General features: G+C 44.8%; 1 protein-coding gene across 1 annotated transcript in view; it reads right to left on the bottom strand.

Annotated features, from left to right (window-relative positions):
• The window catches only part of CPS1 (carbamoyl-phosphate synthase 1), a 125,189-nt gene that overhangs the window by 56,869 nt on the left and 51,528 nt on the right, over positions 1-16,792 (bottom strand). The window contains exons 15-21 of the mRNA XM_073304767.2: positions 16,436-16,593; positions 15,969-16,097; positions 11,817-11,961; positions 11,253-11,463; positions 8,001-8,199; positions 4,557-4,733; positions 3,082-3,200 (exon numbers count right to left, since the gene is read on the bottom strand). Coding sequence (XP_073160868.1) covers positions 3,082-3,200; positions 4,557-4,733; positions 8,001-8,199; positions 11,253-11,463; positions 11,817-11,961; positions 15,969-16,097; positions 16,436-16,593 — 1,138 coding nt within the window. The remainder of the gene's footprint in view (positions 1-3,081; positions 3,201-4,556; positions 4,734-8,000; positions 8,200-11,252; positions 11,464-11,816; positions 11,962-15,968; positions 16,098-16,435; positions 16,594-16,792) is intronic.

Here is a 16,792-nt window from a genome sequence, read left to right as displayed (position 1 = left end):
TGGATTCTTCTCAAGCCAAGCCAACCGTGCAAGCCTTATGGGAAGCCAGGGGCATAATACGAGAAATAAGGAAGGGGAAGAGTGGTGCCCAGACACTGTACCTCGGCAACAGAAGTGCAACATGAAGAGACCTGTATTACCCAGCTGAGCCCCGGGCTAGCTAGGTATTGAGTCGGCGACATATGCTGCTGCTATGCAGCTAAAGCGACAGATAAGCAAACTGAGTTCCAAAGGGGAATGCTGCTTAGCCTAATGGAGCGGCACTCAGGCTAACCCCTGCCTCCCTTTCTTTGCCACACTACAGAGCGCTGCAACTTCCTCGGTCACGTGACTCACGTTTCTATCCTCCCCACCTGGAAAGGGGTTTCTTGCTTCTCAAAAGCCAGTCGTGCTCAGTTATCCTGCCATATCTAGCACGATACAATCCATTATTTCACCACCCTTGGGTATGTATCCTCTCAATATATTCCCTGTCTCTGTGTGCATGTAAATATAGGGCCACGTCCTCAGCCCCACTGCACCACTTGGCGAGCCGATGGAGCTGGACGCCTGAGGATTTCCCCGACAAGAGGGAAGCTCTACGGTATCTTCCCCTTGCAGACCTTGGTGTATGAAGCATGGCTGGTGGCGGGGGAAGAGGGCAGAGACAGATGACTGCTATGCCCTGGCAACTACTGGCTGGTGGAGCAGCCATTTGGTGGCTAACAGCTAGAATGAGATTGCTCTAACTTGCACTGATGGGGGGAAGCAGGGGAGCTGAACCTGTCCTTGGCTGGCCCAAGGAAGCTCAAATATGACATAAAACTGCCTTTACCCTTCTCTTAGGTCCTGCGTTGAGTTCATCTCACTCAGACGTGAGGCCTAGGGTTATACGATATCGCAATGTATTTGTGTATAAAACACTCACCTCCCTTTCTGTGTGACTTTAGAAACATGCAGATCACAGGCTGCCCAGAGCCACAAAGTTTGGCTGTGAATCCATGTCTAAGGTTCAGTGGGTAGAGCGCTGGATTGTGACTCATTCTATTCCTGGCTCTGCCATTGCCTTGCTGGGTGACCTTGGGCAAGTCACTCCACTGCTCTGTGCCTCAGTTTCCCCTGACATCTGTACAATGGGGATAATAATACTGCCCTCCTTTGTAAGGTGTTTGAGACCTACTGCTGGAAAGCACGAGATAAGAGCTGGGCATTGTGATGATGATGATGAACTCATTTGAGTGTTGGTTTGGACCATTATAGAAAGATAAGGATCAACTGCAAGGTCTGGATATTATCATATATTATACACATACATACTGTGTGTGTATATCAGAATATCCATGTAGAGAGAGTCATGTTTGCATAAACACAGAGCTTGCTAATGCAGCTGTGCTTGTAATAACCCGTTCAGCCATTTTTCTGGGTTGTCCTTATTCCCTCTAAAAACGATTATGTCCAATTTGCAAACACTGAATCTTATAGCAGAATGAAAAATAAAGCAAGTAGCTCCAGTGAATACACACATGGAAGACCTGAGCACTGACTAGGAGAAATCTCTTGTTTGCATGCAACAGCTGAGCCAGCTCTCATCCAATAATGGCCGAAAGGGAGGAGGATGGAGAGTGTGTTCTAGTTGTCAACACTCCAACCTGGAAGTCAGTAACACTTTTTGTTCTAGTTCTGCCACTAAATTTCCTCCATGACCTTGGGAAGGTCATTTGACTATGTGCCTCAGCTAATCCATCTATATCATGGGTGCAATAACGTTAATGTACCTATCTCACAGAGGCATTGTGAGGTGTAATTAACTAATGGGCCAGATCGTCAGCTAACAGAAATCAGTTCAGCTCCCTTTACTTCAATGGAGTGATGTCAATTTACACCATGGGAGGACATGACCATCCTCTGGACCGTGTTTTGAGATCCTGAATACATAATTGCAGAGTATTCTAATTACAGCTGTGGCTGTAATTTCCTAGGAAACAGTGGGGGAAATAAATTGGTTCTGTGTAAACACAGGAACTTGATATGCATGAGATTTTTTTTAAATGAAACCAGCAAACAAAGGAAACATGACATGGAAGTTAGAGAGGAATTACACATGTGGGGTAATAATGGAGTTTTGTAAGTACCCCTCGAGAAGACATGCTCCTCTCTGTTCCTTTATTTCTGCTTAGCTAGAATCCCAGCTCACTTTCTGGGCGGAAACAAAAACTACTCAATTAAAAATGTACAGCTTGTCAAAGAAGCAGAACTCAGGGGAGGTGAAAGCATATTTCATAACAAACGCCTTGTATGTTTCTGCCCAGCCTCTCCTTACAAGTGCTGTGTACTAAAAGTTTCTGGTGCCCTCTTGTGGTTCAACTGCAGTAATGCAACATGTATCCAAAACGCAGGCAACAGAGCAGACAATAATAACTCAGCAACAAGGTTCTGCTGGCCTTGTAAACCAGGAAGAGAAAGCTGCGGTCAGCAAAAGGCTGAGACTGATATACAGCCTGGAGCTTCGATTTACTGCTATCTATTGTGGTTCATTTTATATGGTTTAAGAAACCGGAAGATTTATATTTAAATGTGTTGGAAATTATAGCTGTTCTAAACTGAGGAGGAACAGCGCGTGAGAAGAAAGGCAGACAGCTTAGAAAGCCATCAGCCAGTCAGAAATGCACTGTTTGGCTCTCCGGTGTAAAAAGCCAGGGAGAATCTATTGAGAGTATTAGCTGAAAGGTTAACCATACCCTCGCTATGCAAATGTAGTCTCAGATCTCACATTTTGGGGGAGGGTTAGCAAATCCTAGCTTTGAAACTACATCAAGGACTTTCTAAATCCAGGTGGGATTTCTAGAACCCCTAAGATCAGCTGAGATGGACAAGATGCCTTTACTCCTAGAGCAGCGCTCTTCAGTGCAGTTGCTGCTACATGGGCAGAGGTAGCCTCTTAGTGTAATACATTAGGGTTTAAGATAACTCAGGCTGCACTGAGGACTGACATCACTTTTCGGCCTTGCTCGTGTTTGTGCACAAGCCTGCAGCTGGTTTCCCAGCTGTGTGATGCCAAGCAAAAAGGCTGTATCCTTAGAGAAAGCTGTTTGATTTCCTTACCTGCTGAGTTCCTTCAGGCTTTTCTCCATGTTCACAATATCCCGCATCTTATAGATGAACCATCTGTCAATGGCTGTGAGTTTGTGAATATCATCCACGGGGACGCCGTCGGACAAGGCCTGCCAAAGAGAGGAGATGGTAAGTCAGACTCGTTAACAAACACGTCATAAATATCTAATTTGCCTGGAAACGTGTAGTAATTATTCCTCATCTCCTATTAACATCAGCAAGACTTTTGCCTGAGCAAGGAGTGCAGAATTTGGCTCCCAATGAAGTCTTTGCCCAAACTCCAATTGACTTCAATAAGGACTGATGCTGGTTGACACCTGCTGTAACTTCATATGCTATGTATGCTTCATGCTCTCTCTTTATATATACATATATATAGCATGCTCATCCCCTGCTGCTGACTTCTCATCTGTACCTCTTATTACCAAGGTCCTGCACATTCCGTAGTCCTGTGGTCTGCTAGAAGCAAATGTCATCAAAGAAAGGTTTAGGTTTTCAATGGTTGAGAAACTGGCTGCTTTTGAAACTGACTCTGATTTATAATTTAAAGATAGATTGGCTCAGAAACCCTGACCTGAAATACCCCTGAACTATGGAAAAGTTCACATCCAGAACCAAACTTTGCAGCCGTGACACCACTCTGGTTCTTTCTCATTCTGAAGTAATGCAGGCTTCATACTTTCCTGGACATGCTTAATTATGTGGTTTTGGTTTTTGTAATTTATTTTTAGCAAACCATCCACATTCACTGGGTAAAAAGGAAACCCAGTCTATCATCCCAAAGGCAATGGATACAGTATTTTGTTTAAAAATCCCCAAAGGTGAATAAAGTACAACTATAAGAGCTGAATATTAATCGTTATTATTATGATGTGGCGAAATATTTAACTCTTTTTTCTTTTAAACATTTCATTTTTTTTTAATAAAGCCCATTTCCCTGTGACCATTTCACAAACGGGCTACATCATCTTAATAATCTTCTCTTATTATCTGCTCCAGATACATCTAATTTATGAGGGCCCCAGCATGGTGCCAAGATTGGCTCATGACCTTGGCTCAGTCCGAAGTTCCATCGGGTTCCACATCTCTCCTGTGTTTGTCTTTTGACTATAGTAGAAGAACACGGGTAAAGGCAATAGCTGTCAATGGCATCTGAGCTCTCGCCTTTTCCGACATAACAGGCATCGTATTCATCACTCCAACAAACAGTGAAAAACCTTGACATGGGGCAGGGAGGGGGGGAAACAGGGAAGGCATCTGATGAGACGTGACTCAAACAGAGCTCAGTGGTAACAACGACTAGCGGCTGGTCTTTTAGATGTCAGAGAGCTGGTTAGGGATTTCTGATCCAATCGATACCAGCTGTCTGAGGGGTTAAAGAATATTACACTCTACTACCTCAACCAACACAGTCTGGTAACTATAGTCAACAGGGTAGATCCCATAGCCTCTGCGTCCTTCATTACCTTGGCCATTGCATAGACTCGAATGCTGGAGGGGTCAGCCAGTTCTTTCTGGAGATCCAAGTTGGCCGGCCACTCTTTATTCATTGGCAGCCGTGATGTGAAGCCATCCACAGACGGGTGGCACATTCTCAGGGCCTTCTGGAAGCACTCCTCAAAGGTGCGCCCAATAGCCATGACCTGTAACAAAGAAATCTCTCACGTTAATGTGCTGAGGTGTTGCCCCTCTCAGTTATTCAGATGGCAATGATGCTTATTAGGTAAGATTAAAGCCTATGGGAACATGCTACGGGACACAATGAACTGACTCGAAGGAAGATTACTGTCCCGGAGCTTTCAAAAACCACCTGTGTTATATGACGGGAGAATCCTGTAAAGTTGGAAAAGCCTCATGCAGATGGAATTTTAAGTCTTAGGAGTGGGCAAAGGCAGAAGACTACACTTCTTCCATTGAGCCCATGTCAAACCTTAAGTAACTATTATAGTATGTTTCTGTTCAATGATTATTTCACCTAAAAAAATGATCCCATTCCCAAGTTCCAGTGAGTCCATTCCGCATGGAAACTTTGCAACTCATTCCAATGTTCACATGTATATTTCACCAGAAAGCAAAATCTTAAAAGGACACAAAAATAATCTGAAACCAAATGGGGCAAAAGTGTCATGGGAAAACTTTCTCCCCTTTCACACAGCTCCACTGTTCAGAGCCTTCCGCCGGTCACTACAGAGCTCACCAACAGTCAGGCTGAGGCTAGCCAGTTCAACGTAGAAAAACCACAGTGGTCTACAGTCTGGTTACCGGCACAGGCCTAGGGAGAGGACTTAAGCTTTACCATGCCAGATGCAGTCACAGGAGACACTCTGACTGAGAGGGGTCTCTTTGAGAAACAGCTCCTCTGCTCTGGGGGTTGGTAATTTCTTCTTTGTCTGTATCAACAGTAAATTGCAATACTCTCTCTACCATCACAGCTCAGCACACCCCATGCTAGCTGGGGAGTATGAAGCCAAAGCTCTGTCTATTCCCCATTTCTCCCATTGTCCACTTGCTGCTGGCTTGAACCCAAGGTCCAGGTAGTCTGGGCAGGAGAATACGTGGGTGCGGGGGGTTCTTATCCTTCCTTATTTCCCCATACCTGTGGATAGTCCAACTCATAATGCAGTTCAGTATTCATACAGTGGGACACTCCAGAGTATAACCCTTTATTAGCTGGAGTAAAATGTGCAAAGTGCATGTATAACATGAAGTCACGGGGCATTAACACCATAAATATTTGCAGGGACCTTCTGTACCACACATTATTAAAAATACAATCACCCTGGCAAGGCTTTCCTCTAGAGCTCTAATTAATCCTTCCCACCGTGCTGAGGGTGTGCTCTTTGAGCGAGGAGGAGTGGATGTTTGTAAGGCCTCACTTGTCAAAATAATTTAGCAAGAGAGCTACTTGAAAAACATTAGGGGGAAAAAAAAGACAGACAACAAAGTACACAATTAATTATTTTGCTTTGGATAACTGATGAGTAATTAGCTAATTAAATGGATAATTTACCCATTTTGCTTCATTTCATTCCTCTTCAAAAATTAGCTGAAGATGTCACATTGTTCTCACCAGTCTTAAATTCAGATTTTAAAAGTCATTGCTGTTTTGTTCCTCATTTCCAAAGGCCTATCCTATCTATTTGGAGGGGGCAACTAACTGTCTAAGACAAAGCAATTTGACCCTTTCAAGAGGAAATCAGGTGCTGCGTTCTGTTTTCAGGTGCAGTATCAGGCTAGAAAGAAGGTGCACTTTTTTAACAGTGAAGGTGATTGACCACTGGAACAGCTTCCCAAAGGTTGTGGTGGATTCTCCATCACTGGAAATCTTTAAATCTTTCAGAGTAGATGTGTAGTGGGGCAGTTTCCCCGCTCTGGGCTGACTGGGGAGGCAGCCACAGCTGGGGCCACACCCCAACTGGGCCACACCTGGCCCTGTTGTGGGGGCTCAGGGAGGAGCTGGGTGGGTCTCTCTCTAGCTGTGGAGGGGGAGGGACCTAGCTGTCTGGTAGGTCAGGGTACCGGGAGCAGAGCAGTGCTGGGGAAAGGCAAGAGGAGCTGGGGAGCTCCAGCCTGGCAAATACCCAGGCTGCGGGTCTTGCTAAAGGCCAAAGCAGGTACTGGGGTTGCAGAGGGGCAGCCGGGGATTAGGCAGAGGCAGCTGGTCCGATCCCCTTGCCAGTGATGAGTGGCCTTTACAGACTGCAGTTTGCCCCAGTGAGAGGGGGCTAGCTGATAACTGGCTGTAGCCACTGAGGCAAGGCAGGGGTAGAGGGTTGGGGGTTCCCCTGGGAGGGGAGACCCAGAGAGTGGAGGTACTGCTGGGGCAGTAAAGGGGCACCGGAGTCCAGGAGGGACGCAGGGGCCTGAGACAGGCGAGACACCGGCCACCAGGAGGTGCTCCGAGACTGAAGCGCTAATTCCCAGATGACCAGCAGGAGGTGCTGCGTCGGTGAGTCTTCGCTTCACTCTAGGATGTTTTCAGCAAAGAAATGCTCTTGTTCAAACACAACGATTGGACCTGAAGCAGGAATTAATTCAAGGAAGTCCTATGGCCTGTGTTATGCAGTGGTCCCTTCTGGAATCTACGAATCTCAAGAGTGGCCTACCATGCTATTGCCTAAAATGGCCTTTACAGTCCCAAATCACTCTAATTGAAAAGGGTACTGGATACAGCTCAGGCGATTTGAATAAGCTCTCAAAAGATCAGATGTTTATCCACACCCTCTGAATTAACTGGGGCTGAAAAGCCAGGCTGCACATATTTGGAAAACAAATTTTCTACAGCCATGCTAGAAACACCCCAATGGTATTTCCACAGGGAACCAGAAAACGTCCAGGAAGGTGAAAGTGAACAAGTATTGACCAATAAATGGTAATAAAACTTTTACAAACCAAAGACAGTTTGAGGTTCAGGACAAGTTTGCTTTCAGTTTAGGGTGATTTCTTCTCTCAGTTCTTATTTTATTTCTACTGAGTTCATTGATCCCCAGTCGACCTTCTGGACAGCAACCCAGCATGGAGATCATGCAACAGACATGTTAAAAATGTCCCAATTTGGTCGCTAATTTTGCATTCAAAAGACATTGAAGACCCAGTGAATGAATGCTAGCTGTTAGACAGCTAACTCCCTGATTAGTGGGCAAAACCTTGTTGACTGATGTCTCCATGCTGTCATGTTCAACCACAAATACACACAACACTTTTGTAACTGCAGTGGATAACTGGAACCAAATTGCGAGTGCATAACTAGCGTCTGCTTTTAGAAGAGCGGCCCTTGAGGTTCTAAATCCTCCTCAGCATTCGTTTGGCTGGCAGACTAGAAAGAACCAGCATCCAGAGAGTAGACAAGGGAGAAAAGTTAAATTTCATAGGAGACAGAAAGGAAATGGAGAGAATTTCTCCACACTCACCTCTCCCACGCTCTTCATGGAGCTGCCAATCTGGCTAGAGGTGCCCTGAAAGCGGTCCAGGTCCCAGCGAGGTATCTTGGCAACCATGTAATCCAGGCTGGGCTCAAAGCACGCAGAGGTTTTTCCTGATACTACATTCTTGATCTCCGGCAAGGGGATCCCCAGGGCGATCTTGGCGGCAATAAATGCTAATGGGTACCTGGCAGAGATGAAGGAGGCAGGCGTTTTTTAGTATCATGGTTGGTACTGTAGAGGGCAAGGAAATCTATAACCCTCTGAAGCTGCTTTAATAAAAATAGTAACTGCAGTCTGTAGGGATGGCGCTCCACTCCTGGCACATGGTATGTGACTGCAGCTCACTGGAGAGCAGCAGTAAGCTCGGCTACAGCATGTAGATCATAAGGGGCATGTACAGAGCGCTGGAGTAGGAATCAGCTATTAAGGAGGAAAGATGGTCTATGGCTCAGGCACCGGATTGGGACTCAGGGGATGGAGGTCAGCTGCTGGCTCTGCTACAGAGAGCCTGTGTGACCTTATGCGCGGCACTTAAACCCTCCATGCCCCAGTTCTCTAATGTAAAATTGGGATGATGAGAATAATATTTCCTCTCTCCCACCCTTTGTCTGTCTTGTGTCTTTAGCATGTAAGCTCTCTGAGCATGGCCTACATTTTACTATGTGTCTGTACACGTCTAGCTCCATCGGGCCCTGATCCTGATCCTCTAGGTGCTACTCTAACACCAACAATTAACAAAAACAGAAAGGTTTACTTCTGCCTGGGGGAGGGAATGAAAAGCCCACATATGGGGGAGCAGGGGTTATACTATAGGTATGTGCTTATATAAGTAAGTTTAGCACTGAGTGACTTAGGTTGGAACATGGACTGGACAATCATTAAAAGCTGGCAAATTGACTATCCTCTGTGAAATCTTTGCAACACCTGAAAAGTTTGGTGTTTCACTGCAGTTAGGCAGCTCAAGAGGGAAAGGAGGAGGAGGGAGAGACACGGAGAGTGAGTGCTATGGGAAAGCGGACACTTTACAACAGGGATGAGCGAGTGCCCTTTAAACATAGTCGCAACGCAAGCATATATCTGCATAACCTACAGTGAGAGTCCATCTTATTTCAGCAAATAAGGGCAACTGAACATCTTAGATCAGTGGCTGGACTGTAGCAGATCAGTGCTGGGATTAGTGTTTATCTGCATGTACTAGAAGCCAAATGTTTATGCTCAGAACAGAGGAGCCTTTGTGTCAGTTTGGAAGGAGCCAGAGTAGCCTTTGCAGTCGTTCTTCAGCCAGCTCTGTGGTGGTTGTTGGAGTAGCATGTGGCATTCTTGCAGCCTGAGTGACTCCAGCGCAGAAGGAAAGCTGAATTAGTAATGTCCACTCAGCAAATGAAAGCGAAAAGCAGATTTCAGTCTTTTTAGGTAACAGATGATTGCCCCAGTCTGCTGGGGAACATTGCTGGACTCGACGAGTCAGCATGATTGACGTATTCCTTAAAAGCCCCAAAGGTACCCTTAAATTCAGAGCTAAATTCTCCCATCAGTTACCCTGGGCAGTGTCCTGGGCTTTCAGGGGGTTGAAATCAGCGAGATTGGACAGGTCTAAATGGGGGCAGAAATCAGCCCAAAAGCAACAAGGGCTGGTGATAACTGGGCAGCGAAATTGATATAATTCAGTCTGCGGAAACCAAGTGATTATAAATCATCCAGCAGGATTCCCTGTTGCCCGAACGTTTGCCACGAACGTCATCTTGCACAACTTTCATCTGACTCAGAAAGCCTCGTTGGCTGGGGTAGAGGTTAGTTTATTTCATTATAACAGGAGTGTTCTCATCTTTAAGAACTGCCTACTTGGAATCACCACCAAACCATGGAACAATGATAACTGCAGAGCAGCTGGAAATGCTAATAACTGAATATGAGCTGCTGGAGTACCTCTTCTGGCATGTGTTCTTTCATAGACGGTAATTGACAGCAAACCCATTCAGGCCATTATTAATTCTTATTATTATTTATATTGCAGTTACCAACTAGGGCACCATTGTAATAGGTGCTATACAAGCACATAACAAAAAGACAGTCCCCATCCTAGAGAGTTTCCAATCCAAATTCCTCTTCTCCATACAGGTCACAAAACCATTCACTCTTTCACCAAAAAAGGAACTTTTGTGGGCATAGGTTAATATAAGATAATGTATGCCCTCAAGCTAGCAGACTGAAGGAATTCTTTAGCTCTCTGACTCTGAGCACTTCACAGATAGTCAGAGGCAAAAATCCAAACTGGGATTTTGTAGCCTTCTGTTGAACAACACCCTGGAGGAACAGTCCTCTCTCACATTCCTATAATATTTGTACAAAATGCAGAGGTCCTCATTAGCTGCAAAAGCATCATCCAACCAGTCACAATCCACACAGCACCATTCTTAGGGAAAAGCCCAATTCTGCAGTGTTTTTCTCATGTAGCCAAATGGGGACCAAGATCTAAACACCAAACCCATTTCCATTTGTGAATCGCCAGGACTGGAATGTCCAGAGTAGGGTTCTAAAGCAGGTGGAACAGGTTTTACAAGCTGGTGCCTTTTTTTTTTTTTTTTCTGAGAATCAAATGATGGTTCAAATTTAAGGAATGCTGGGTGCCCTCAACTCCCCCCGAAGCAATAGGAGATGTGGGTACTCAACACCTTTCAGGATTGCAATGGTAGATCCCTCGCTGCAAAGCTTTCTTTGTTCTGTGTATGCCAGGCTACTATTTTATAGACATATTTACTGCGACACAAGACAAAAATGGATTTGTGTCACTGAGAAGTCGGCTAACACAATGAAATCAATCAAATGCTTGCTGTCACTTATTACTGTCTGTCTCCAGTTTGCTACAGGGCTTCAACAACTACAAGAGTTGTTGAGAACTGTAAATTAAGGACTAATTTGCACTTCTCAACAGCATCCGCAGAGTGCAATTAAGAAGCCAATTTTAACCAGCCAGATTTGACCATCGTTATCTCGATTAGTTTATGATTAGCCAACAAAACAAAGACAGCTAGCAAGACCATTTGATTCAATCTGGCAGAGAGCTCATTAATAACCAAGTCCTTTGCGTTCCAGAGATGATTTGAAGCCAACGTACCGATGCCAGAGAATGTACTCTCTAAAACCAGTTACTAGGTCCCCTTCCTGAGAGGGTTTCCATTTGTAATACCTTAGTTCCCTGCCCCTTTCCCCTACCCTAGCTTTTATTTCCTGCCTTACCCTGTGGCCTTGGATGCCAAGGCAGAGCTTCTGGAGAGTCTGGCATTGACCTCAATGATGCAGTACTCCAGGGAGGTAGGATGCAGGGCATACTGGATGTTGCATTCCCCCACAATGCCCAAGTGTCGGACGACCTTGATGGCACTTTCCCTCAGCATCTGAAATTCCTCGTTGGACAGTGTCTGGCTGGGAGCCACTACGATGGAATCTCCTGTTTGCCAGAAGGAAAAACACAATAGTTTGATGGCGATAAATTCTGGTCATGTCTCTGCAAACCTACTGCGTCTTACAAGTTTTGAACACCAGGTGTGATGGAAGATGCCTGTTTTGGGGCATTTCAAGGCAAGGAACAGACTATGTTATCGTGTGAAATAAGAGACAATAGGGACGGACTTAGGGTATTGAAAAGTGTGTTCCATCATATCCAGTAGCACTTAGATCTGCTAAGTATTCGACATCCTCTCTCTCACCAGCCAGGTAAGTGTATTATCTATAGTCGGCAGAAAGACATTATATGAAAATGCTGATCTAAATGCAATCTACGGTGAGCTATAAAGAACCTACCAGTATGAACTCCCATAGCATCAACATTTTCCATATTACAGACGGTGATACAGTTGTCAGATGCATCTCTCACAACTTCATACTCTATCTCCTTCCAGCCAACAACAGACCTCTCCACTAGAATTTGGTTGGTTACTGCAAATGCCTGGGGAGCGGGTTGAAGAATCAGTTAGGGAAGACAGACAGCAGGGGGATACAAAGGAAGAAATACATTTTTATTAAGCACACGTAACTGAACTGGACCCATTCCTGTATTTAAGGCTCTGCCACCACTGAGTGACTCTGCGCAAATTATTTCCACCCTCTGTGCCTCAGTTTCCCCATCTATAAAACGTAGGTGAAACTACTGGCTTCCTTTGAAAAAAACTTTGAGACCTACTGATGAAAAGCACTATGTAAGAGCTAGGTATTAATTATTATGTGACAATTGCCCTGTAACTTTTATTTTGCATTAGCCTCATTTAAATGTCATGGAAACAATGTGATTGGATACAAAAGAAATGAGGACCTTTGGCCTAGCAACAGAAACAAGAAATATAAATTAAAATAAAAAAAATTAAAGTGCCACTTCTGCAAACACTTACACACACGCTTAATTTTAGGGCTGCGAGTAGCCCCACTGACTTCACTGGGACGACTGCTCTTTGTCAAATTAAATAGCAGACGAAGCAATGGGTGCTTGGACACACTGCTGAATTAACAACACTATTAACACCGCTAGTTACTGTGACGTACTGACCAGAAGCAAGAGTTATGAATTATTCTAAAACTAACCCAGAAAACATTCCTGAGTTGCTAAACGGGTACAATCCAAATGGATACACTGACATTAATATTAACTCTTATACAAGGGGTTAGTTAAATCTCACATGGAACATAGAAAATAACACACACATTATCAGACCATCCTTTCCTCTGCCTCCTTTTTTCCCTTAATTTTGCAGCCAACGTTTAAATTACTTAGTGTCACGGTAGCCTGTGAACACAGTTGAGCCACAGCAGGGCCGCCTGATGGACCACAACACTTGATAGGACAAGGAAGTCAGCAAACCTGCTCTTAAACCCATCAGCCTAGCTCCTGCTCCGACCACTAGGCATCACCACCCACATCTCAGTTCGTGACACTTAGGCCATGTCTACAACATGTAACATGATAAATGCCAACTATGTTATAACATATTTGTATCTTGCGATGGGGCCTTAAGGCCTCACGCTGTGCCCACTGGTATCAATGGCACTGCCCCCATTGACTTCAGTAGCAGAGGACCTGGGCCTTTGACAGCCACTGTTGTCCTCCAGCGTCAAACACCATGGAGCCCCAAGCTTGCTGGCACTACGGTAATGTAGACTAATATTAATCACCCGTTTTCACATAAAAGCTCTTATTTGCATCAATGGAATTCCCTTGCACAGAATCACAGACAAACAAGAACCGAATAAAATTAGACTCGTTTGCATTGGGAAAAGGAGTCTTAAGGGCAATATAACTGAACATTTGCAGATATTGCAGGGAATGAAGACAACAGAGTTTGATATAAAAAAAAAATGTTCCTTGGTCGAGTGTTTACAACCTTGCACTCCCTCCTTTCTAGCAGTAATTCGTCTGCTTTTTCTATTCTATTCTATATAGGTTTTTAATTCCATGCTCATCTCCATCGTATCTGAGAGCCTTCCAATAGTAAATTAAACAACATGACTACCCATCTGTCATGTGGTGTTTGTTCTCTCATCCTCTCCCCAGAGAAGCATGTGGAGTGGAGTGTCTTGTTTTGGTAGGGCTGGTTGGGTTTTGTTGTTGTTGAATATAATTTATTACTGAAGTCCAAAAGGAAACATGAAATGTTTGTATCCGAGTTCATTTACTTTTTTCCGCTAAATATTTTTAATCCATTCTGATGAAATGGAAATGTGTCATCATAGACATGTGTGATATTAGTAATCTACCTGCTAATTTACCTCTTTGTCCTAATGAGTCTGATGGGTAAGGAAAGCATTAGCACATTCTGCTTAACTAAGAAAAAAGGAGATACTCCTGCTCATGCTGGCTCCTCAGTTTAGATCTTTCTCCAGGGCCCCATGCCTCATAAAAACGGCAATGCAGTGAGGAGCATCAGTGCATTGTGTCAATCAAACTCCAAGGAACACAAGGCCAGATCCCCCACTGTTGTAAATGGGCAGATGCCCACTGATTTCAATAAAGTTACACCTAAGGTTGCCAGGCATCCAGTTTTCGACTGGAACGCCCCATTGAAAAGGGACCCTGGCAGTTCCAATCAGCACCGCTGACTGGGCCGTTAAAAGTCTGGGTGGCAGCACAGCGGGGCTAAGGCAGGCTTCCTGCCTGCCATGGCTCCGCCTAGCTCTTGGAAGCAGCAGCATGTCCCCTCTCTGTCTCCTAGGCGTAGGAGCAGCCAGAAGGTGCCGTGCTCTGCCCCCACCCCAAGCACTGGCTCCATAGCTCCCACTGGCTGGGAATCACGGCCAATGGGATCTGTGGAGGTGGCACCTGCAGATGGGGCATCACGCAGAGCTACCTGGCCACACCTCCAAGGAGAAGCCAGAGGGGGGACATGCCACTGCTTCTGGGAGCTGCCTGAGGTAAGTGCCACTCAGAGCCTTCACCCCTCAACCCCTCCCATGCCCCAGCCCCCTGCCCCTGATCTGATCCCCCTCCCACACCCAAACTCCCTCCCGGAGCCCACACCTCAAACCCCATCCCTGCCTCTGCCCTGATCTCCCTCCCACCCTCCGAACCCCTCAGCCCCATCCCGGAGCACCCTCCTGCACCCCAAACTCCTCATCCCTAGCTCCACTCCAGAGCCCACACCCCCATCTGGAGCATCTCCCCCTCCCCGGGCACTCCAACCCCCGTCCCAGCCTGATGAAAATGAACGAGTGAGTGAAGGTGGGGGAGACCAAGTGACAGAGAGAGGGGGGATGGAATGAGCAGGGACAGGGTAGGGGGTGGGGCAAGGGTGTTCGGTTTTGTGCAAGTAGAAAGTTGGCAACCCTACCTATACCGTGTGCACCATCAGGTCCCACTGTACAGGATATTCTAACCTGGAGCATAGTGGATTTTGTTGACTTCAGGACTGCCTACACTGTACTGCTCTTTGCTTTAATCACTAATCTAACCTTTGCGTCACAGAGTCCTACTTGTGCTGTTCCATGTTTTAATCTAGTTAATTATCCCCATCAGAGCAAATGAAACATGAGACTGAAATTATAGAAAAAAACACATCACGTTAAACTAACTGGTCCTTGATCTATATTTATCTTTGTTAGGATTCCAAGTGTTTGTCCTAGATGTTAATACTGAGTTTCCAACATTTGGGTCTTGGCAGGCTAAAATACTTTTTAGAGAGTAAATTTTAAGCTTTTTTAAAAAAAATATTCAATAATATTAGTAAAGCTGGCTGGGAAAAAATATGAAGAGCTTTTTTAAACTAAAAAACAACTTTTTAATCAAAACAAAAATTTTCATTGTAGTCAAATTGTTTTCCTGTTTTTCCATGGAAAATCAAAAACCCAGGCTTTCAAAAATGGAACAATTTTAACCCCAACCTGAAAAATGTTACCCACATTTTCTGCTTTCTGGTTTGTTTTTATGGGAAATTTTTAAAAAATGCTACATTTCCTGTGGAAAAATTATTGACAATTTTTGTCCCGCTCTAGTGAGTACAAAAGATCTGACAGGCAGGTTCCTCACAGGAGTCTGGCACCGCACAAATTTCACAGTTCAGAACCAAATACAAAAATGTCCTAATCCTGTCAGTCTCTCTATTTCTGGCCCTTAGTTATAGCTAAGCTCAGTGTAGGCTTTTACTTTCTCTGCATCTTCCCTGTGACTATAGCTCCTGAGAGCAGAAGAAAAGAGGCCATTATATTGCTTTTTGACCAAAACTGCTGAAACATTTGTTCAAATTATGAATAATTTCTGGCAGAATTTAACAGCCATGAACAATGTTACTTAATCATTCATACTACCCAAGTCAAGGGCAAGTATTATGAAGACAGAACCTTAGAGGGCATCAAGATAATGTTTTACCAGTAAGATAAAGTATGTAGATCTAGACTAATCTGTGACTATTACAAGAATATATTAAATCAGATGGCAAGGTAGATCCCTATAGCTATCAACTGCACACATACCTTGGTCCCAAGATCCAGCAGTCTCTCTTTGTCAGGACATATACCTGACCCTAGTCCACCCAGAGCATAGGCAGAGCGTATCATGACTGGGTAGCCGATCTTTTCTGCTGCATTCAAAGCATCTTCAATCTTAAAGCAGACAGGAATAAACGTCAAATAAAACGACAAGGACTAACCTGATTCAAGTGTACACATCAGGTTATATAGTGTACTGGGAAACCCATCAATAAGGCACTTCCCCAAATTAGACAAGAGAAAAGAATTATGCCTTTGTTGTGACTCCAGGAGCCAAATTTTTCCCTCAGATACACCTGGCCATCCCTACTGACTTCAATGCACCAGATCCTACTTGGTACATCTTCATTGACTTCAATGGATTTACACTAGGTATGCTTTTGGTTTCAGCTGTTTAAAGAACAATAAAGCCGAGCATGGCAGCCTTGCGTCTCCGAGCTCCTCGCATTTACCGATTCCACAGCAAAGCTGGGAGCGATCTTCTCATTAATCTCGGTCAGTTTGTCAGAAAACAGTTGCCTGTCCTCGGTGGCCATGATGGCTTCAACAGACGTCCCCAGGACCTTCACTCCATACTCCTTCAGAACACCTCGTCTGAACAGCTCCACTCCTGTGGAAAGAATGGAGTTAGAATCAGAGCACCTATGCTGTACAGAAAGGAAAGCGAATGGGGAATCTGGCTTTGCAGCTAGCTAGCTGGGTCCATACACGGTCCCCACCGCCATAGTTTCTCAATTTGAAGTGTCAAAATTCAGTGCCAAAACCAATACATTCAAGAAAGCACTTAAGTATGTGACTAAATTTAAGCA

The sequence above is a fragment of the Lepidochelys kempii genome, chromosome 11, assembly GCF_965140285.1.
Source record: "Lepidochelys kempii isolate rLepKem1 chromosome 11, rLepKem1.hap1, whole genome shotgun sequence".
Classification (NCBI taxonomy): domain Eukaryota; kingdom Metazoa; phylum Chordata; order Testudines; family Cheloniidae; genus Lepidochelys; species Lepidochelys kempii.
The sequence above is the reverse complement of the archived record's forward strand: the minus strand, read 5'-3'. Positions and strand labels throughout refer to the sequence as shown.